Source organism: Mycteria americana, chromosome 2 (assembly GCF_035582795.1).
Source record: "Mycteria americana isolate JAX WOST 10 ecotype Jacksonville Zoo and Gardens chromosome 2, USCA_MyAme_1.0, whole genome shotgun sequence".
In the NCBI taxonomy this organism is placed as follows: domain Eukaryota; kingdom Metazoa; phylum Chordata; class Aves; order Ciconiiformes; family Ciconiidae; genus Mycteria; species Mycteria americana.
The window spans coordinates 157,641,428-157,665,425 of NC_134366.1; the positions used below are offsets into that span (position 1 = coordinate 157,641,428).

A 23,998-nucleotide genomic window follows, 5' to 3' on the forward strand; every position below is an offset into this window, starting at 1 on the left:
ACGACAGACTGAAAAGAAGATAAACCTATTTATACATAGATGTGTTTATGTATATATAAATCTAAATACAAGTATATATGTGCATGTGCTGCACATATATACAGAGACCCCATTGCATTCATTTGCTTAATTAACTCTAACTTCCAACTAAAAATCTAATTCTAAGGTGATTTTCATTTACTGTGTAATTTTTTACCGTGTAAAAGGGAAATATAAATATAGTTAAAAATTATTGAAACAGCAAATTAGAATTTGAATCTTATATACTGTGCTTCACAGATCAAGAAACTTCAGCATCTGTCTTCCCTAATTACAGAAGATGTAATGTGTCTTAAAATGAGATGCAGTCAAGTAGTAACAAGTAAATAACAATATGGACATAAAATTGTTACAATCAGCTTCCAGAAAAAAAACCTTGGACTTGCGTTATATTACATAAGAGACTAACCTAATAGAAACTAGTGTAGCCTAGATTACTCACAGCATAAACTGTTGTATTTTTACCTTCTTATTTAAATCTAAACCAGACCAAGGCATGCTATTCATTTCAAATTCTGTCATCTACCACACTTAATATTTGCAACAGGTTATTTAACAGTTGTATTTTAATAAAAGTATTGGGTTCAGCTTAGAGATGTCTTAACAGAAATGATATAACACCTCTGCCATATTTCCTGGATATGTTCCTCATGGTACTGCACAAGTCATATTTTCTAATTCATTTGGACATCTAGGTGTTTTCAATATAAGCATTAAATGTTTTCCATCTTGCTTGAACATTTTTCTTGCTATTTATTAATTTTCTTAAGTAAATTAAGATCAAGTGGAATGACAATATTTATTCTTAATTCAAATAATGAGTAAGAATTGTTATGTATTACCATTCAATTTCATGTTATGATGAAGGGAATAAAAAGCACTTTACACTCTTAATTAGGTATCTAACTTTTACATTAATTTTCCTGTCATTTTTAATGGGATTAATACAATACTTCACATATTGGGTAAATAGGTTTTCTCACATATATTCAAAGCTTAAAAGCAAAATTGTCTTACGGTATTCATACAGAAAAGATATGATAAGACAAAATTTTGCCTTATTTGTTAAGCACTGGGAGGAGATTACAGTCAAGAAATTCAGGGCTGTCCAGATACATAGGTACCCAGTGAATCATATGTAGATGTTAGGAATGGTGTGAATTAATACAAGTAATATTTTCTAAGCAAAGCTCAAAACCATCTATTTTATGTCTCTTAAGTATGACCATTTTCTGAAGGCTTGTACATATTCTCATTAGAAAAGAATGGTTGTTATTTATTTGTATGTTTATTTTCCTAGGTAATGTGTCCCATGTTTATGGTATATAGACCGAACCACATCTTCAGATGAACTAGTTCAAAATAAATAAATGTACACAGTAATATTGATCATTTTTCTCTGGTCTGTGTGCATAAAAAAGCTGTTTACCCATGAACCAAAGAAGGAAAAAAGAATGGCAAAAGTCTAGGCCTTGATCAGTGGCACTTCTTTTGAAAAGAAATAAAAAAGTATCTTGCCAAGACAGCTATCCAGAAATTGGTCATACTTAATAACACTAAAGCTAAAAACTAACAGTATCTTCGTAACAGTCTACAGACGAATTCATTTCTTGAAAAGAGACTGATGGTTTGATAAAGATCATAGGTTTTACTTTTCATTCTTTGAAGAAGCCTTAATTTTATGGTTGTATAACTTATTTTAACATAGTGGAGTTGCTGTCTTGAAAATTGTAAAGCAATTCAAGTACTGTATAAATTCAAGTAGCTTTCACCACAGTGAAAGGATGAGAGGTAATGGATGTGACTGGAAGATGGGAAGTTCTCAATAGATGTTAAGAATACCTATTGTGTGGTCAAGCAACAATGGCACAGGTTGCTTGGAGAAGTAATGGAATCTCCCCCCTTGGAGATAAAACTCAGTTATGTAGGATTCCGAGCAACCTGATCTCACATCCAGATTGGACCCGCTTTTTGGGGTGTGGGTTTGGACTAGATGACATTCTGAGGCTTCTTTCAGCTATAAGTGTTCTATGATTCTGAAAATATTTTCCTTAAATATTTATCTTTAAAAAGCAGAAATAGATTCTACTATCCTCAAAGGTCAGAGAGATCTACATTTTTTTTTTTTCAGAAATGCTTTGCTATACTTCTGTATATATAAAAGTGTGTTTGTGTATGTATGTATACACACACACAGCCACACACACAGAATACACATGTGCACTGAGGAATAGTGTGCACGCCTTATCTATACAGGTACACATAAAAAACAAAACTAAGGAAATTACCTATGAAATCCTTCATGCGTATCAATTATTCAAATATGAATGAATTACACAGCCTGTCATAATCACCCCCTCAGGCCAGTCTTTAGGGAAAGAAACAGTTTACTTGTTCATTTTCAAACCATCATTCTCAGTATTGTCTAAATGTTCCTGTAGATAATGAAGTGTGACTTCCCTGATAAGCTTTTTGTGATGCTTATCTGTGTAACATCCAAACACCTCATGAAAAAATTAGTTTACACTCCTTCAAAGAACAGAATTGCAGTCAACATGATCTACTTTGAGGAAGAACTGGTTCTAAAAAGTCTAATTTTTCTTCCTATTCTACACCCTTCTCCTCCTCCAAAACACTTACACTCATGAGCTGTCATGATCTGTCTGCACAATTATCATGGTCTGTCTGCATACCACTGCATGATGTAATTATCAAAAAGAGATGCAATCATAAGAAAGAACAATCAAGAAAGAACTCGGCTCCTCAGAAACTGTCAGAATAATATATTGAATGAGCAGGAACAGCGACCAATGTGTTTATTAGTGGCACAATTAATACAAATCCATACTCCCTGTTTGTGCAAAGAACAGCCCATTTAGCAAATGCTCTTTTTTCCCTGGGGGTGCAAGGACTCTGGATCCTATTTAAAAACATTCCACCAGAGAAGAAATTCAGTAACGAAATCAAAATGAGTTCAACCATGAATTGATTAAATTTACTAGAATAAATGTACTCAATCCTGCCTTTAGAACATATTTATTCAATGGACAATTGCCATTTAGCAATGTGCTCTGGAGAAAAAAAAAGCTCATTTACTTAATGAATTGCATGCTAGTTCAGCATCTTGAGGAAGAAATTTATCACAATATGTAAGATTATTTCACAGCAGAGCACAGTATTCATAGGGAGCGTGTTAATATTGTTTGTTTTAGATGGTTACCATCTAGTGCCTATCACTGTGAGAAAACACGTTTTATGTTTATGGCCTATTCAGCAAAATATAGTCCCCTTGACTGTGAGCTGTGGGAACCCTTCAATTCTTCATTCCAAGAACCTGACTGAGAAGCAGAATCATTTAGGAAACAGGCTGGCTGAGCTACAGAGTGCCATTTTCAGGAAAGTGATTATTCACACCCCTTTCTACCACCACAAATTTTGAGTATCATCATATACTGACATGTTCAACCTACTGAAATATAGAAACCAAAGGATTTGCTAACTAAATAAGTTGAAGGCCAAGAGAAGCCCTACCATTTTTTAAAGAAATAAATACAGTGAAACTGAATATATTTCCATATGGCAAATCACGCATGATTCAGTGAGCTTTTTTGTTAGTCTTCATTCAAATTCAGCTTTTTCTTTCTAACAGTGTCCTGAGACACTAAGAACTGTTTTAGAAAAATATACTATCATGTGCATTATGTAGCTCATAAAAGTTCAGTAGACTTTTTTTGTTAAATACTACTCTATAATTAAGTGGGTAAATTATTCCTGATAACATTTTTATCATCAGAAAAATGTGTACCATGCTCAAACGAAAAAAAGTATTTTGAGAGGAAAACATCTCAAATACACAACTTAATAAAAATTACAATATACTTTCTTAATATTAAATATAATTAACATCACCCTAACTGGGAAAATGGATTAAAATGAACAATTCAGGTAACAAGAGATGACTGAAACTATTAGATAATTTTTCAAGCAGACTTTTTAAATGATATGGTAGAGACTCCAAAATGTTCAAAATGTTACTCGATACCATTTTTGTCTGGTTTAACAATCGTGCGCTTAATCATCAGGTATAATGTGGCCCTAATCAATTCCTACAGTGAAGGGTGTAAAGTTCTGTTAACAAGCTAGGAACACAGTGATCAACACGAAATGGGAGAAAATCCAGATTTGAGTCAGGTACAAATAAATCACATCTCATGTTTCGTATGTACATCTGTGTCCGTAGATGGATACCAAAACACAACTATTTGTAGCTTGTAGTAAGTGCTTTACAAGCAGATATACATTAACGTTGCATACCTTGAGCTAACTGGCAATCAGTTAGCTCACGGTAACATATATTCAGATAGACGCATCTTCAATAACCTGCTGATTTAAAGAATTATATATTATTCTCTACTTTTCTTACTAAATATCTCATCACACAGAGGTATATAACATTTATTTCCTCTAACTATTCTTTTTTCCTAAAAATAGAAGTTTTTCTCCAACATTTAACTCATTTTGACTAATAATATTTTGGCAAAATTTGTATATTTTAAGGTACTCTGTATTTTATCCATTCATCCTTACCATCACAAGTTGGGAGTGGGTGACTCCACCAGTGATTTTTTTCACATAGCAAAGGCTCCTCATGACTCAGCCTATAACCTGGATCACAACTAAATGAGACAGTGGAACCTATAGAGAAGTCATGTCCATAACGACGTCCGTGCACTGGTATGCCAGGATCCAAGCAAGAGTAAGTATTAACAGTTACACCTAGATTAAACAAACAAACAAACAGAGTTAAATAAACAACCTATAGGTATTTTTTTTAATTAATTTAAGTAATTCTCTGTGCTGAAGTGGGGCTGAAGGCTTCATTATCACACATTTTCAGTGAATTATCCTTGCACTATGTTTCTCTGTTACCATTATAAGATGTTATGGATAATGAATTGCATCCTGCCAGTGTTGCAGAGAAAAACGTCACATAATTTACAGGATATTTAGTTTGATCCTATCTTGGTAACATTAAGTGATTTTGTCCCTGATGCTGATGTTGAAAAGCTTTGATGACCATTCAAAATTCTGATTTCCAGCCTTTATTTTTTCCTGATCAAACTTTATTATCCTATGTAAAGTGCTTTTTATTTTGTTTGATATTTACCCTTGAAATATTTACACAGATCAATTATTTACATAAATAATTCTCATACCTAATGTTATTTGGTATGTGAGATATTGAGAAGATAAAGAATACCAGAAAAAGGAGTAAAAGAGAAGTTGACTTGATAAAGAGAATTTTAATGTGTGCTAAAAAATTAAACATTTTAGATTATTTCCCAGTGAGAAGTTTAACTTCATTATAAAAGAATCAGGGAAAAACAAAGAAAGAAACAAAAAACTGTAGGAATATTACTGAAGTTAGCAAGTTAGAAGAAGTATTCAGTGTAACATTTTTTATGGATGTTATTCCTTTTATTCCTACACAAAAGCCATAAAACATCCTTCCTTACAAAGAAATTCAGTGTGGAAAGAAATAATTAGCATAGAAACTAAGAACATATAAAAGACTTCAGCTTTCAATAGGATATTTGAAGAGAGAAATGCTGAATAGAGGACCATTAATCATTATTATTACCCAAAAAAGGGAAATCAGAATTGGGTTGTACTGGATAATGTAAGACAATGAACCAGTAAGAATTAAAGAAAAATAAAATTAATACTAGATGTCTGTATATAAACAGAGGATGTTAAGCAGAAAAAAAACTACTAATAATGTTTTCTTTTGTGTAAGAATGGTAAAGATATATTTTCAATGTTCTCTGATAGTATAAATTTAACTTTCATTCTTCACTAGTGTAAAGAGAACTGTGGGGTGGGGATCAATTTTAGAAAAAAGGGATTTTATAATGAAATTGAAGAATTAATTTATAATGAAATTTCAGATTTCCTTTCCAACTTTATTTAATTGAAAGAGTTTGATATAAGGATATTTGTAATAAGTGCAGCTTTCCTCTTTTTGCTGTTCTCATTCCCAGAGTGTAATTTCTACCATTTAACATTATTCATTTAGCCAAGCATTTTAAGAATTTAGTGGTCTCTGCTGGCAAAATTAATCTAGTTTTCCTGATGTGTAAGGATAGCCATCCTTCAAACTTCAGAATGGATGAGAACTTAACAAAATCATCACTTCTTTACAATGCAGAAGATGATACAAATGGAAGTATGTGAGTGAAGGCTAGGACAGTAAAGAATTTTGGAATAATAATAGATCTTTTGCAATAAACAGCCAGAACCTGACATTCACTGGAGTTCAAACCAGCCTAAATTTTATCTGGCAAAGTCACCTCCACATATATTGTATTTAATATCCTTATCATTAGTGGTCAGGAATAGTGAAAATGGGCAAAAATAATGTAAAAAATTAAGAACATCTGAAAATTCCTTGGTGCTAGTTCCAACAAGTAGGAGTATGAAACAGAAATGGATAAATAACAATGTGCTCATTACCTTTACTAAGCAAATTAAGACAGTGATTACAGAAAAAATATTATTTCACATGAAAATATGACTTATTACAACAAAAGTGTATTTAGAAACACAAAAAGTAAATGACATGATAATATATCAACTTATATGTATCTTAAGAATTCATAAATTATGAAATCTTATGGACACTTTCTGCAGTGTAGTTCATACAACTATAAGGAAAAAAGAATACTTCTATATGTCAGAACAAATCACATATGCAGGTTTTTAGATCCCTAAAAATCCATAATCAAACAATTCCATAGCTTGATTTTCAGTTCATTAGTGTAAACTGCATTTCCCATTACCTTCAGTTAGAGCTGCAGGTACATCAACCAGTACAGTAACTCAGGTATTTGCTTAGATTTTCATAATCTTCCTGATCTCATGCAGTTTTAGAAACATAGAGTCATGGAATCATAGAATCGTTTAGGTTGGAAAAGACCTTTAAGATCATCAAGTCCAACCATTAACCTAACTACCAAGTCCACCATTCAACCATGTCCCTAAGCAACACATCTACATGTCTTTTAAATACCTCCAGGGATGGTGACTCAACCACTTCCCTGGACAGCCTGTTCCAAGGCTTGATAACCTTTTCAGTGAAGACATTTTTCCTAATATGCAGTCTAAACCTCCCCTGGTGCAACTTGAGGCCATTTTGTCTTCTCCTGTTGCTTGTTACTTGGGAGAAGAGACCCACCTGGCTACAACCTCCTTTCAGGTAGTTGTAGAGACCAATAAGGTCTCCCCTCAGCCTCCTTTTCTCCAGGCTAAACAACCCCGGTTCCCTCAGCTGCTCCTCTTAGGACTTGTTCTCTAGCCCCTTCACCAGCTTCGTTACATCTCTTTGGACACGCTCCAGCACCTCAATGTCTCTCTTGTAGTGAGGGGCCCAAAACTGAACACAGTATTCAAGGTGCAGCCTCACCAGTGCCGAGTACAGGGGGACAATCACTTCCCTACTCCTGCTGGCCACACTATTTCTGATACTAGCCAGGATGCTATTGGCCTTCTTGGCCACCTGGGCGCACTGCTGGTTCATATTCAGCTGGCTGTCGACCAACACCCCCAGGTCCTTTTCTGCCGGAGAACTTTCCAGCCACTCTTGCCCAAGCCTGTAGTGTTGTGTTTTACACACACAAAAATACATTCTATAAAAGATAAGAATAACGAGACATAAAAACAACATCTAGAAGAAAGGCATTTGCTTTCCATTCCCATCTTCTGATTCTTAAAGCATGGAGCAGTAGAGCAATAACATTAAATTGTAAGTGAAATTACTAGTCATCCCTTTTGCAGTTTATCATCACTAAATCTTTCTCAGTTTGAGACATAACAGGAGTTTACCAGAGACGACACCTGTGCACCTTTATATATTTATGACTAGGATAAGCGCTGATGGGGAAATCAAATAATACAATTCAGAATTACTTACTTTCATAGTGAATCTTGAATCCATTGTTAGAACGACTGTTGTCAGTTGTAAAGAGAAGATAAATGAAATTGCTACTGCTAAACAGGAATTGTGGGACCTGTGTACCATTGTAAGATCCCAGAAGCGGAGATAATAAATTTGGTCCATCATGAACTTCCAAAACATCATAATTGAGTTCTGTCTGAAATCTGGAATTAAGGAAACACACAGAGACACAACTATAAGAACCAGTTAAAACAAATTCAATAAACCCATACAAAGTAAGCCATATTTTAAAACTATGCTCCTTTCCTGTTCATATTCTTTTAATTATTTCTCCACATATCTATTTAACAATATCAATATAATGGTTTTAATTATGCTATATAATTAATACAATAATCAAATTTCAGGTTAGTGCCTTAGTAAAATACGAAATAAGTGTGAAGTCCTTGAGCTGGTTTGTGTTGCAGGAAACAAAAGCCAGAAACACATCGTTTGTTAGCAAAGATTAACATTATGCGCATATACTAATTTATAGCACAAAATTATTTTTCTTTTTGGAAAAATTAAGTAAATTATATAGAGGATATGCTGATGAATTCTTTTATTATATCCATTCCATTGATGCATTCTTTTATTATATCCATTTTATTTTGCACAAATATCATCAAGGTACTTTATATTATTAAAGAATCATACTCTGAGCATCTACCCTTAAAATCATCTATAAGCAGGGACAGAATTACTTAAGTCTTCTCTGAGACTCCAGTGGCTTTGTGCCAGTTGCAGCTCAGTCCAAAGTAGTGGCAGAAGTTACAGGAAAAAAAAAAAAATCCTATTTAGAAAGCACTATAAAGCAAAACGCCTGTTTAGAGACAGCATGTGTGCTGTCTCTGTTAAGGAAAAGCTGAGTGTGACGGTGTTGCTAGATATTTCCCCAATTGTCTTGTTTTAGATGGTATCTCAATCACCTGTTTGGTATTTTGGCAATCTCAAACACCTGTTTGGTATTTTGGCAGTGGTTTCTCTCTTTCTTGTGATGACAGACCTTACATCAATCATAGTGCTTTAATGGACTCTCTGATGGATTATTGAAAAACACTTTCAGAATTAAAAAGAAACAATTAACAGGAGGATCCTATAAGGACCCTTCAGATATTCCTAATTCTTTCTCTGATTCACTTAGATGCCTAATTCGGCTTTGTGAAATCTATTCAAGGAACTGCATGACTAATGCCAATGTACTGAAGAACTCTGTATTTCAGTATTTATGACCCATAAGTCTGAGCTTAAAGATCTAAAGGAGTCTGGTGAAAGATGAGAAGCCACATTAAACCTCCAAAACATGTGGTTTCTTTTATCCGTGTCCCGCTCCTATGAAATAACATAGAAGAGAGCATAGAAATAAAGTAATAAGGAAATGAAGCAGGATAAGCCTAGAACCAGGAGAACTGAAAATTTCTTTTTTTTGCTAGTTCCCACATGAACTGACAATGATATGTTGCTAAAAAGCTACTAGGCAATAACTTGCTTTACTTGTTTTTCCCACTAATCCATACAAAACAGAAGCAATCATCTTGGAAACAGATCATTTACTCTTGCTCTGCTTTCTTAGTTGCTTTATCAAAAGCATGCTTAAGACAGAAAGTGTAAAAAGCCATTGATCTCATAAATGCAAAGCAACTCTCAGGCCAGTCAAGACATGATGAAATTAAATTGCGTCTCCAAAGACATAAGAGAAATCCTCTCATAAGTACTTGTTGCTCAAAGAGTACATGCAACACCACAAACAGCAGAAAAATATGGAGACAAAAAAAATAAGTAAGCACCCAAGAAAAAAAAAAGTGAGGACAATTTTTTAGTGAGATGCAAATGCCTTTGCTTGGTCGTTTGGCTCAGAAAAGTGATCAATTTAAATTTAATTTATAAGGGTGATGCTTATATAATTTTTTCCTTGAATACCTTTCCTCTTGACGATCAACTTATCTGATATATTTACATATCACCTTGTTATTCCCTGGTGTGATAAACCAGTAGGATTTTACAGGAAACTGAATAAAAAATACTTTGTACTCATGTAAGACCACTCCGATGTTCTTTCCTACTTAACTAGTCACTATTCTTAAATTAACCTGGCTGACTTCATTACTATGTGATGTCTATTCTTATGGAGGACTCACAAAAATTCATTCAAGTAGGTAGGAGTGAAACAAACTGTAACACAAGAGCCGACGCACACTTTTTTATCTTATTTGAACAGATAAAGCTGCTTTAATATTTACAACATGTATCTTTGTTTCTAAAAGACACCCTATCAACTCAATGCAGTGTCAGGATATGAGTAGAATATCCTGCTGCACAGTGTATACTCATTAGTCAAATATGACTAGTACTCCAATCAGGAGTTTGCTGATTAACATCCCTAGTATTTAAATACTCATAATTAGCCTTCATGATAAACACTTCATTACAATGAAGAATGGCACTCACATTTCTCACTTCTATCATTTCAATTCAGCCTAAAAAAGCTACTGATTTATAACAAAAATCCAACAGATTATCTGTCATAGTTATGCCTGTAAAACAGGAGTAAACTCTTTACATGCACAATCATAAAATAAAATATGAAAAAGTTATTATGAGACCTCTGGAAGCACAAAAATTAATAGTTATTATTTGCTTTGTCTGTAGATCTCTTTCTTTTCTCCTATGTCTCTGGCTCCATGGCTCAGGAACACTTTAGCATACAGTCATAGAATGCAGTACCTCGCACATATGCAATGTCATAAGAGAGAAGCCTTAGGAAGATAGGAAGATGGGAGATTAAAAGGAAATAAACTACTGTGCAAGTGATAAACTGATGCAATGTTAAGGTGTCACTCTGCAGGAAATGTGTATTAGTAAGAACTGTTCCCTTCCTCTTAGAAAATCCAAAAAGAAATGATGTAAAGAATCTAGACATGTACTGTAAATGTTTTACCCTGACTGAGAAACTAAAAAAAAAAAAATCTTTCAAATAACTGCACATATTGCGGAAGTCTTAGTATTTGCACCAAGAAAGGCTAGAAAAAATATTTCTCTTTGTTTTTCAGGACAAAGGTGAAATGTAAAGAACTGGGCAAAATATGAATTTATTTTTTTAATCAAATGGGAAAGCCATTTGGCTATATTTTTAAATGTGTATATTTCAACAAAATTAACCTTCTGTCTTAAGAAAGTCCAAATGAAGATTTGCAAGCAGGAGCACAACAAGGACAGTCAGACTAGAACGAGTCTTTAAAAATAAGCTAATGTATGAATGTCTCAGAATGTAAATTTAAATTATGTGAAAAATAAGAAAGTCTAAGTAAAAAACCTAACATTAGTAGTTTACAAAATGTTTTCTTTCAGTACACTATGAAGATTTATTTCATTATTCGGTTTATGTAATAAATTTTTATTTACATCCACACATGTAATTATATACCTAAGTGCATTTGTGTGAACATATATAGATGTATTTTTGCATGTATTCCTGCACAGAAACACATAAGCATACACACACCTAAATGTATGTAGGGCCTCTCTGGATTCACCTTGCTGCATCTGAACAATATGCATATCAGTCCCATTTATGGCAAGCGACAAGAGTGTCAAGAATGAGCAGCAATGGAAAAAGAAGTGTCATAATGTCATAATGAGATTAGGTTATAAAGAGGATAGGAGCTCTCTCTGTGATCTGAAGAGACCATATCTTGTTCTTATTGCTCTTACCTACAAGAGTAATAGAGGTTGTGCAATTTTATGACAAGGTGTTAATGTATTACAAAAAAAAAGCGTATACAAGAGACTGTCAGATTTAGTGAAATTCAGGTGCAAAGGAAGAAAATCCAGCTGACATACAATTTTGCAAATAAAAAGGCAAATGCTTTTCACTTTGAAATGACTATCCACATCAAATGTTTAGTTGAAAATGAAATGCTGAATTAAAAATAAATTATTTGAAATTATATTTTTCTTTTCAAAAACTTGAGTTAATGAAATTTCCAAAATTTTTATGGTTTATTTTGATTTACAAGACAATAAAGAAAACTAATTATTATTTTATTTTTGAATTAATATGAGTTTGATTAATTTCTGCAAGATGGAGTTATTCACTTTCCTTTTGTATTTTAATTAGCAAAAATTTGTTAAAGATTCATTTTAAGCAGATATATGGCACTAGTGATTCTGGAAAACTACCTTTCATTTGATGCTAAGGATGGGAAATACCTTTGAAGTGTCCATATTACCTGTCCTCTGATTGTATATAATGCCATGCGAACACTTGATTATAGTGTAAACTATAGTGTTAGAAAAAAGTTTTAAACAATCTTATCACAATGAGAAATTTTGCTAAGAGAAGATGGTAATTTTCATACCCTGCTAAAAACAACTTTTGAACTGTATTAAAATGAAGCGATATCTTCTAAGTTGAGTGTGACCAGGAGTAGTCAAAATATACTGCAAAAATAGCAATTCAAAAGTTCTTGCAGGATATTTGTGCGCCATAACTTTGATCACCAAAGGCCCTTTTTTCCCAGATCATCATCTAACTTTATTAATACTTACAATTAAGAAGAATTTAAAACATCCTTGAATATGTGTAGAACACGTAGCATTTTTTTAATTACTTTTTCTGTTTTGCTTTCTTATAAAGAGCTGAAATTAAATGCCCATGTCTTGCTACCATGAAAAATTCAAGGTCCTCAGCACATTTCAATCCTTGGAATCAGGAAGGGACCTAAGTACCAGGCAGTAATGTAGGAAAAGTGGAATGCTGAAGTAATTTGGGGAAACTGGAATTCCATCCTGAGAGCACACAGTCCTTCCACAAAAACAGATCAGCTGACTTGATAATTAAATATTAATGGTGGATAAAAATATGAATGCATGTAATTCAGTTTTCACAGCTGATTCAGATTTTCAGAGTTTAAGATTTCACAGGTTTGAGAGATAAAATTGCTTCATAAGTATAATTCATCATACAGCAACATGGTTACGAGCAAATGAAACATGCTAATCTTTAAAAACAGACAAAATTTTTAACTGGGCCAGACAGGCTTAAATATATGCAAGAGGGTAGGAATTTCAAAAGCTTTTCAGTGCATCAAAGTAGAAATTACACTAAAGATAAAATTTATGCTCTGAAGGCACTAAGGTGTTTTGGAAAATCCTACCTGATATTACAATTGCTCAATTTTAGACATAGTGCAAATTAAGGTTATGACAGAGCTAAAAAACTCCTCCTTCTGGTTAAAAACTGGAAAATATTAAATAAGAAAAATATTAGCCAAGACCTTTCGAATGTAATTTTGATAGAGTGTCCTGGTTCAGCTTCTATCACCCACTCACAATTCAAGGAATCTTTATAATATCCTGGCCAGCCTGGAGAGAGGATTACTCCACTGGGAGATGAAAAATGCCCACCACATGGAGCTAAAAACGAAACAAAGAGAAAGGTACAATAATACAGACTTATTATATGTAATTCACAATTATCACTTTCAATATAGGACATCTATACTGAACAAATTAAAAAAAAACATTTGCAGGAAGATGCAACAAGGCTTCGAAGCTGACAGATTCTGTGGGGTTCAGAATTAGATGGAGACAACAATTAAAACCTCAAAAAGATAAAATAAACTGTTCAGTAAGTTCTTTCAAAGCTTTTTAAACTGTATTCTTACAGGTACAATCTATTTTCCTGTAATAAAGTACATACAACAAAACAGTGTTTAAAAAGTGTCATTATTTCTGCTTTTAATCGTGAGCAGAGAGATTTGAAAAATTTGCAGAAGTTTCAGTTGAGTATCAAGCTAGAAGCTGGTGAATTGTTATTTTAGCTTTGACATGAAGCCACTGTCATACCACATATATTTTGCTTGTCATGTTGGCAGTTCAAATTCCTCATTCATGAAAAAGACATACTTACCATTCTTACAAGATTAGTTGATATTTTTGAAGCATTTGGCAAATGTATCTTAAATACTGTAATATATACATCTGCAAGCAGAATTACTAGAAATAACATGTTGTTTTTCTTTCAGAGATAGTAAGTAAATGTAAATTAGGAAAACTGTATTAAAACATAATTGAAACCAAAGTTGTTGGTAATCATATTTAAAGTTTTTCAATGATACATTAATTACAGGAATAATCATATATCAGTGAATAATCATATATCACTGAATTAATTAATTCACTGATACATTAATTACAGGAATAAACTCCACAGCTGTAGGTATTACAAAGATGAAGAGCGTTTCTTTGATAACAATTTTTCTTAAATAGTTGAAGAGAATCTGGTATACAATGAGGGAAGTTTCCATTAGCTGATCAGTGTCAAGACAGTCATAGGGCAGAAGAGAGGTTCTCAGAAGTAATAATAATTTTTGACTGATGCTGATTTTGGCTATGGAGAGTGCTAGGGTATCCCAAAGATGGTATATTCTCACAGGTGGGAACAGTTATGAACCATAAGACCAATACTGGTAAAGGACATATCTTTTAGGTTTAAGTCTTGCAAAGCTCTGTGCAAGCTTTTAATTTCACCCATGAATGCAAACCCATTACATCTGATGGATCTACATGTGTGTGTAAAGTCAACTGCATGTGTCATCAGACTTTTGTGAGATCATCTTGTCCTCAGTGGTATGGGTGGGTGAGGAAAAGACCGTGGGAGTGCTTGGCATGTTTTTGTTTGTTTATTTTCAGTAGGAGATTGATATTCCCTAAATAGAGAAATTAATTTACAGAATTATCTTGAATTCTAGACATCTAAGACATGCAGTAATTACATCACTAGAAGTATTAACATTTTAAAAATATTTAACATCATTTAAAATCATAATGTTTTTCTAGCAATTTAAACTATCTAGGACATCTTATGAATTTAATGCATATTCAGTGTGGTAAATTGACTATATTGTTCAGCACAAGTGTAAACATCCAAAAAAGACCATATCTATGTATCTTTCTATATGTGTATTATGCATATATATGAATATGCTAAACATACCTATATAGACAAATATACAAAACAAAAGTCTTAATAATCCACAGGAGAGAAGACAGAAAAGCAACTGATCTCTGAATATATTTTCCTCTAGAACAATAAGATATATTTTCCATGACTTACAATGTTACATATCAAATAACTAATTTCAATTACTTATTCCTGGGAGAAAATAATTTCCAAAATACTTGACTCTAAAGTAAACTTTTTCACTCACTGAAGTGCTTGCAAATTGCTGTCCTTTAGTGAATCCAGCTACTTCAGTAAAAAACTGTTGCAAGTAGGGACATTTAGTAAATTATTTTTTTAAAATTTTATTATTATTTTTATTATTTTAACTAAAATGGATTACCTAGAATCTTAAGTATAGAAGAGAGAGTTAGGAGTAATGCTATAAAAAAACCTTTTTCACAGTTGCTCTGACTTGCGTAAGTCAGCATTACTTGAGACCTTATGAAGAGACTTAATCAAGCTTTCTTTGATGAAAATACAAGGTGATAAGGACCTGATAAGGTGTTAAGCTCTATCGTAAAGAAAAAGAAAGTTAAGAAAAATATAATAGCATAAGAGTTGATTTTCACTAGACTACACAACAGCATAAACATTTAAAGATTTATTTAGCGTACCCAGTTATAATTTAGAACCTGGGAAATGTAAGCTGTATGTTATTTATTTTCTGCAACAAATACGTTTTCCATGATAGTCAACAAAGCAGCATTTAAAAGGAGAAAGCATTACACAAGTATGCTCTTAAACTGATGACCACAGTCTCAAACGATGATCAGTCTACTATTTCCTTATTTTCAGGAATTGCTGACTGTTTTGTGGAAAATGAAGTCTGCAGAATATATTAGCTATTCAATTCAAACTTCACATTAAAACTCATTTTTCTGTCACAAAATCTTTTGATCAAACCTAATCATATGTCCTCTGTGCGAGGCAAAGAAGAAAACAAGCAACATACATTTCAGTGCCTTACACAAGCAGGCAGAAGCAAAATTCATTGCTTCCCCAAAATGTCAGCCATGAAGAAGTAGGTAGCACCTTTTGTGGACAGTGCTAAATCATACAAAGCAGACAGTAAAATTGAACCATTTACATCACTCTCTTTTCCATTACCATCTGTTGTGTGGTACAGATGTGCACTGATGCAACCTGGATGAGAACAAAGATTTATTTGTCAAAGAGTTCTCAACAACACAGTATCTAACACTGGATATCCCTTATGCGAGACAAAGTCCTAATAAAACTACCCATTTTTTCTGTGTTATATAAATAAGTATTGAACTAACTGGATAAGTGGATTCTCCAGGTTCAGCTTAAGAAGGTTATCAAGCAATAGTCTGATATCTCCTCATTGATGAGGAGATGGTTTTCAGGGGACTTAAAACAATTATTTACTCTTTTATAGCTATATTTCCACCAAATGTTCTGGCCATACCAATTCCACTCCTGGAATGAGGGCACTGTATTCTGGAGAGCAGAGCTTTTTAATGCTACAGAGACGTAAAAGGTATCAATGAGCAGATTTTAAGCTGCAAACTGCAGTAGAAAGTGTTAGGATTGAGTGCCTTGGGGTTGAATGAAGACATACCAGGATTAAACTAAGGATCTTTGTCACCTTAATCTTCTCTTGCACATGATGTGGATATGTGCCAAGAGTGGGATTTGTTCATCTGTACAAATAATTAAAGAACATGAACTTCTATGTATATCTATATATGTGTGTGTGTGTATATATAAACTTTATTATACATAATAATGAAGTAGGCAACATGGTAACTTATAGACACTAGGAAAATACAATTTCTCCAGTTAGAAGTATGCTTAAATACTTTGTTGGTTCTGATGAATATTGGTGTAAATACATTAGTTTATAGAACTAGAAATGCATGACAGAGTTATTGTTATCATGAGCTTCTTTGCTTAATTGCTAATTATCTATTTGATCAAGCCCAAATTAGACTTGGTGAGGTTCTCACAATCTGAACCCTCAGGGGCTAAACATGTTTTCTAAAGGAAAATTTTACAGGGTTGTTTTTTTCTTTTTTTGTTTTTGAAGATATTTGTTTGGTTTTAGGTTTATGACACTTTTCTAAACATATTCACCAAATGACCCTGGCTTTCATAAAGCCTCAAGTTCATACACAGCTGACACAATCAAGCTGGAAATTTTCCCCTGAATTTCATTTTGTAAAGTGAAGGATGAGCTTTCTTTGTTTCCTTGCCAGGCTCACTAGACACACATACATATTTATTTACATCATAGGCATCTATATGTACACAAAGATTTTTATTTTTGCTTAAGGTTTTCGTTTATTGTTGAATAAAGCATCTTAGTTAGTAAAGCACTGAAAGTGAGTTATACACTATGTGTATGGATTTTGTAACTATCTGAATGCAACAATTACTTGTCATTTATTTCTAAACACAAGTAAAAATCTTTTGGCCTGTTACCAAAACACTTCAATATTCACTTCCAAAGCAAATGAGATCTGTCAGGAGACCTTCTGAAGATGATGAGAGATGAATAGATTGAAAGCAGTCCTGCAGAGAAGGACTTGGGGATATTGGTGGATGAAAAATTGGACATGAACCAGCAATGTGTGCTTGCAGCCCAGAAAGCCAATCGTATCCTCGGCTGCACAAAAAGAAGCATGGCCAGCAGGTCAAGGGAGGTGATTTTTCCCCTCTGCTCTGCTATTATAAGAGCCCACCTGGAGTACTGCATCCAGCTGTGAGGTCCCCAGCACAAGAAGGACATGGACCTGTTAGAGCAGGTTAGGAAGACCACAAAAATGATCAGAGGGATGGAACACCTCTCCTATGAAGAAAGGCTGAGAGTTGCGGATGTTCAGCCTGGAGAAAAGCAAGCTCCGGGGAGACCTTATTTAAAGGGGCTTACAAGCCTCATATTTAAAGAGGGCTTACAAGAAAGACAGAGAGACACTTTTTTATCAAGGCCCATAGCAATAGGACAAGGGATAACAGTTTTAAACTGAAAGAGCGTAGACTTACATTGGATATAAGGAGGACATTTTTTACAATGAGAGTGGTGAGACGCTGGAATAAGTGGCCTAGAGAAGTTGTGGATGCCCCACCATTGGAAGTGTTCAAAGTCAGGGTGGACAGGGCTTTGAGGAACTTGATTTAGTGGAAGATGTCCCTGGCCATGGCAGGGGGGTTGGACTAGGTGATTTTTAAAGGTCCCTTCCAACCCAAACCATTTTGATTCTATGAGGACATAACATTACTGCTGCAAAGATGGAGTCACGTAAATTACTACTGCATGTAGATTAACTACAGACTTGATCCAGTTGCCAGTGAAGACAAGGGCTAGCCTTAAATTGATTTCACAGTGAATTTGTCATTTTGGGACTTTGTTTACTGGGGGAAAAAAAAAAGGAAAAAGGACAGGAAGTTAATTCTGTTCCAGTAGTAATTTATTTAAACAAGCACATGATCTGAACCATGACCAGACAGCTTTCGAACATCTCCAGCGCTTGGTCACCCTCACAGTAAAAAAGCATTTTCTGATGTTCAGATGGAACCTCCTGTGGTTCAGTTTGTTCCCATTGCCTCTGGTACTGTCACTGGATACCACTGAAAAGAGCCTGGCTCTGGCTCCGTCCTCTTTGCACCCTCCCTTCAGGTATTAATATACATTCATAAGACACCCCCCCCCACCCCGAGCCTTCTCTTCTCCAAGCTAAACAGTCCCAGATCTCTCAGCTTCTCCTCATAGGAGAGATGCTCTAATCCCTCAATCATTTTTGCAGCCTTTGTTGGACACTCCTGTATGTCCATGTCTCTCTTGTACTGAGGATCCCAGAACTGGATGGAAACTCCAGGTGTGACCTCACCAGAACTCAGGGTAGAGGGGAAAGATGACCTCCCTGAACCTGCTGGCAATACTTTGCCTTATGCATCCCAGAACACCATCAGCTTTCTTTGCTGCAAGTGCACGTTTAACTTGGTGCCCACCAGGACCCCCAGGGCCTTTTCTGCAAAGCTTCTTTCCAGCTGGGTGGCCCTTAGCATATACTGGTGCATGGGGTTATTCCTCCCTAGGTTCAGGACTTTGCAGTTCTCTTTGTTAAACTTCATGAGGTTCCTATTAGCCTGTTTCTCCAGCCTGTTGAGGCCCCTCTGGATGGCAGCACAACCCTCTGGCATATCAGCCACTCCTCCTGGTCTGGTGTTGTGGCAAACTTGCTGAGGGTACACTCTGCCCCATCACCAATATAACTGTGTATTTAATTATCAGAAAGCACTCAAATTTTTTGATTACTAGTAACATGTAAGTATCCATTTAGACAGAGAGCAGAAGCATCTTACTTTGCAGGAAGAGAAAGCTGCACCATAAAGTTTCACAACACCACTGTTCCAGTGGACATTATGCATACAAGGTTACACAATGAAAACAGATGAGCTACACTGTATATTACAAAGAAGTTGGAAAGCTATTACTGTACTGTTGACAGGCACGTGTCTCTACTAAAAATATTGTGAAATATACAGCATTTTCCCCCAAAGACATGGCTATTTCTTAAATTTCTGTATTTTTTTCACCTAATACAGTCTGCAAAGCATTTTGGTTGCTCTTTTTGACAAAGCAGCACAGTATATACCATTGTCTATATTATTCTGGACCTCTCCATTACAAAAATAGATTAATTTTGCTCTCTTTGACACACCTTCTAATTGAAGATCATGAATTATCATACGTTTGTCTGATCTTCATTTTTCTCAGGAGATTACCAAGCTCCTATGTTAAAATGATGAACTGTTGTAAAGAGGTATTTTATATTTTTAAGGACATAATAGCCCATCTTTCTCCTACTGTGTGGGAAAAAAAAGGATTTCTAAAAGCTATATAAAGTTCAGAATTCAGTATGTTGCAAACATTTCTAAATATGCAGATTTAGTCTTTTTTTTCCCCCCACTGATAGTTTTAAAATAGTGTTTCTCACCTTTTACCTTAAAGTCCCTTTGTCATACTTCCTTCAGCAAAGAGTACCAGTTAAACAATAAGGTATTCAAACTCATATTCACCTCAGCAGCCAGAAGGTTAAGTCTACAGCATTTGTTATCTCTACATTTTATTGTATATAACCACTTATACATATTTATAATACATATGGAGCCTATAAACTACAAAATATATCAACAAGAATAGGAATACCAGATGGCCTTATTCTGAACCAGTATACTACCATAGTTAGAATGCAGTATTGCTGAACTTGTACAAAGCTCTATTTTCTCACAAAATTTACATGAAACTGTTAAAGATTATCTTCGGAATACAAAAAAGTAACTCTCTTACAAAAATACTGCTATGAATATTACATTAAAAATAATGCCCATTATAAGATTGCCTAAATTTGGAGTAATTTGTCTTTGTATTTGGAATCCGTCAATAATAGAGTGTTTTGCTGTTGGGTTGGGTTTTTTTAAAGAAAATCTTTCTTGCCCTTTCCCTGATTATGGCTCTTCCTTCAGTGCAAGATTCAATAGAATTTTTTATTTGACTTTCACCATCACATGCTGATTTACTAGACCCAGGAAGTCCTTCCTTTCAGAATAGCTGGGTGACTGGCCTTATCTTAAAGAGCCTTGTTTTTTAGAAAATAAAATTCTCCAGTCATCTTGCCAAAGGATTGTTTCCCTGACCTTTTTTACACTGATTTTCAGCCCCTGTTCTTTCTTGCAGTTTTATTTGATGGTTGCCTGGCAGACTCATACCCACTGGCAGTGTGTTAAAAACAAAACACAAAAAATATAACATAACTAGAGGTTGTCATCAACCAGAATCTCTTGGTCAAACACAGGTCTATGCCAAATACCGAAAGCCAATCTTAGCCTGCTCTAAGAATTTTCACAAGGTCGTTTCTATTTATTTCTTTGTACAGTAAGGTGCAGGGGTTGAGGCATAAAATTTCCATACGTGACTATGAAGAAAGCTTTGAGGATGACAGTCTAATCACTGACCACCTTGTAGATTCATAGTTTTAGACCCTTTTTTCAAGACCCTTAGCACCCATGCTACAGAACAGCAGGACATTAAGCATTACAGGAGTTACGCAGGAAGACCAAGGTTAGAGCTGCAGCACAGGCACAACAGCATAATATTACAAGAGATTATGGGAAAATCCTCCATATAACCTTCACACAGGAAGGATGAAAGGCACAAGGACAGGAATCCCAAATTCAAAAGCATCAGGGAGCAGCAAAAGCAGGACTGCTCCACTAGAGAAGAGAAGCCAAGAGCCAAGAATGACCACACACACACACAGGCACACAGTTAGTGCCCTCACCAACAGAGCATCATCCAACTCCACCTCAGCAAGGTGAACATGACTCGACTGGTGACAGAAGAGGGTCTGGTGACAGCCAAGTGACCATCAAATGAATGCTATTTGATGGGTTAGGTCTGAGGTCAAACCAGGAAGTCATGTGAGCACACTGAGATCAGCAGAGAATAGGGCTGGGGACAAGCACTCTTGCGGCATTGCTGGGGCAGGGACTGACAGACCCAGACTGAGCTGAAATGGATCCCAGGCCATGTACTTCCTCTGCTGGAGGAAGCCCCAGCACAGCCTGGTCAGGGTTGCCCTGAAAAATTAGTATGCTGACCCTATCCATCTGCACCACATTTATTATTAAATGGTTCTCTCCTATATATTGTAATAGGAGACATTGTCAATGTCTGTCATCCATTCCTGCAGTGGAAGAAAAACTGCACAGTAGTCACATTCAGTATCTCCTAGACAGGATGTGGAGTTCACGCCTTTGACTTGATATATATGACAATGAAATTATGAGGTGTGTGTAGGGCAAGCAAACTTCACCTTATATGAAATGAGTATGTGTTACAGGCAAATGTGTACACAGTCAATAAAAATTCTGAACATCCCAAACAGACAAAATTTATTTATGAGCTTAAAAATATTTTTGTCTTCAAATTTTATCTTAAATTTTAAAAATATATCTAATTCTACAGTCAATAAATACATCAATTCAAATATACCACTGTCCCAACCTCTAGGATTCCAATATATGTTCCATTTAGAGTCTCAGACCACCTATGGATCAGATTATCTTGTCTATGGACTGCCATTTAAAAATACTCCCATTAATGTAAGTTTTTAATGTAACATTGAGAATACAACCTTATATTTTTATTAGCAGTGTTATACAGCTCCATGAACCTTATAATAAAGCAAGTGCATTATAACCTATACTAATCTTGTCTAGGGAAACTGACCTCCCTTATATCAATGAAACAATAATAATCACAGAAAGTAAACTGGAGGCAAAGTGTATTATAAGGAGTTGCATTCATGTGTTAAAATTAAGCAAATTTTGTTAGGAAGACAGTTACATAGTGAAAATAAGAGCTAAGCTTTTGTTTAAAATAAGAAGTAACAAACTATAAATCAGAGATTATATAATTATTTATTAAATCATGTATTTAAAAAATATTTACAAGCAACTGAATTAATTTTTTTTTTTCTGTTTAGGTGAAGACACTTAAAATATAGAAAATTAATGAAGCAATGATTATATTTTTATATCTATTAGTATAAACAAGTCCAAGGAAATATGCATAACATTGTGTTTTACAGGTTGTAATGTATGGAAGTATTTAATTTCTATAAATAGGAAGATCAATCGCTAAAAGAATCTTCCCCAGCCTACATGTCACTGTGGATAGAAGAAACATAAGCACTGAACAGATAGCTAAAACCTCTCAAAATGTTTTAAATACCATAGTCAAAGACCTGAAAAGAGATCAACATCTTCATTTCAATCTAATATTGTATCAGCAAACATCACTGAGCACTCAAACGATTTTAAATTGTTCATCTGTCTGAAGTAGGAAGTCAATAGCTGTATTTTGAAGAAAACTTTCTATATGAAACTGGGTGAAAATAATTAAAAAAACAAAAAACAACACCTCCCCCCCTCCCCCCCAAATCAGACTCTTGATTGCTTCAGAACCTTGACTGACAAGTTGAACAAGAGATTTAAATATTGACGTTGAAGAACAGGAACCTTCAATATCCTAAAATAAGGTTCAGTGAAAACAGAAGGATTTGCTTATTTTCTTCTTTCCTCCTACCTCTTTCTCCTAGGTATTAACAAGGCCAATCATGATACTGATTGGACTGGAATTCAAAAATGCAAAGATTAGTATTATTGGTGTATTGCTAGCACTGAAGCTCATTGCTTTAAACAGTTTCTCAAATTGGACAAATACATGCTTTAAAAAGAAAAAAAAAAAAAGGCAGGAGTGATCCTTTCAAGCATAAAATGTCTTTGAGAAATTGTAGTTCCACCAGTGCCAAATGAGAGCTATCTGAAAGTATGAACAGTGTAAACTATTCCCATTCCAGTCCTAATAAGTTTCTTAGATGAGCCTTCATTGTTACAGAGGTTATATAGCAGTGCTTGCATCACTGATGTTTATGCCAATTTTTTCTGTGTTTTCCTTCTGTCCTTATAACAATTAGGAGAAAAATTCACCCCTGCAGACAGGGTTATAATAAAAGCTCATGCCTCACTAGACTCTTTTATTAAGGACTAAGATTTACAGGAGCTTTGTGCTATCCGTTTGCAAAAATCTGAACTCCGTTTGGTGACAACTTAAAAGACATTACATCAAGTTTTCCTGAATCAGAAAGAAATATTATACATACCTCCACACTTAGGAATAGGTCCACTCCACATTACTTTTCCATCCATTAGCATGCAAGTAATTGTTTCAGTTCCTTGTGTTTTAATAAATCCTTCCTCACATATAACAGAAATTGAGCTCCCCAGCTGAAAGTTGTCACCAAAACGCCGAGCGTTGATTGGCACTCCAGGATCAGGGCACTCATTATGTCCAAATGCTTTTCAAAAGAAAAAAAAAGGGGGGGGAGGGAAATAGTGTAATAACTCTTGCAAGCAAGATGACACTTTTAGGA

At 34.6% G+C, this 23,998-nt stretch overlaps 1 protein-coding gene across 1 annotated transcript in view; it reads right to left on the minus strand.

The window, feature by feature from the left end:
* The window catches only part of CSMD3 (CUB and Sushi multiple domains 3), a 774,333-nt gene that overhangs the window by 323,307 nt on the left and 427,028 nt on the right, over window positions 1-23,998 (minus strand). The window contains exons 16-19 of the mRNA XM_075495159.1: window positions 23,729-23,923; window positions 13,309-13,447; window positions 8,009-8,196; window positions 4,627-4,815 (exon numbers count right to left, since the gene is read on the minus strand). Of these exons, the coding sequence (XP_075351274.1) occupies window positions 4,627-4,815; window positions 8,009-8,196; window positions 13,309-13,447; window positions 23,729-23,923 (711 nt within the window). The remainder of the gene's footprint in view (window positions 1-4,626; window positions 4,816-8,008; window positions 8,197-13,308; window positions 13,448-23,728; window positions 23,924-23,998) is intronic.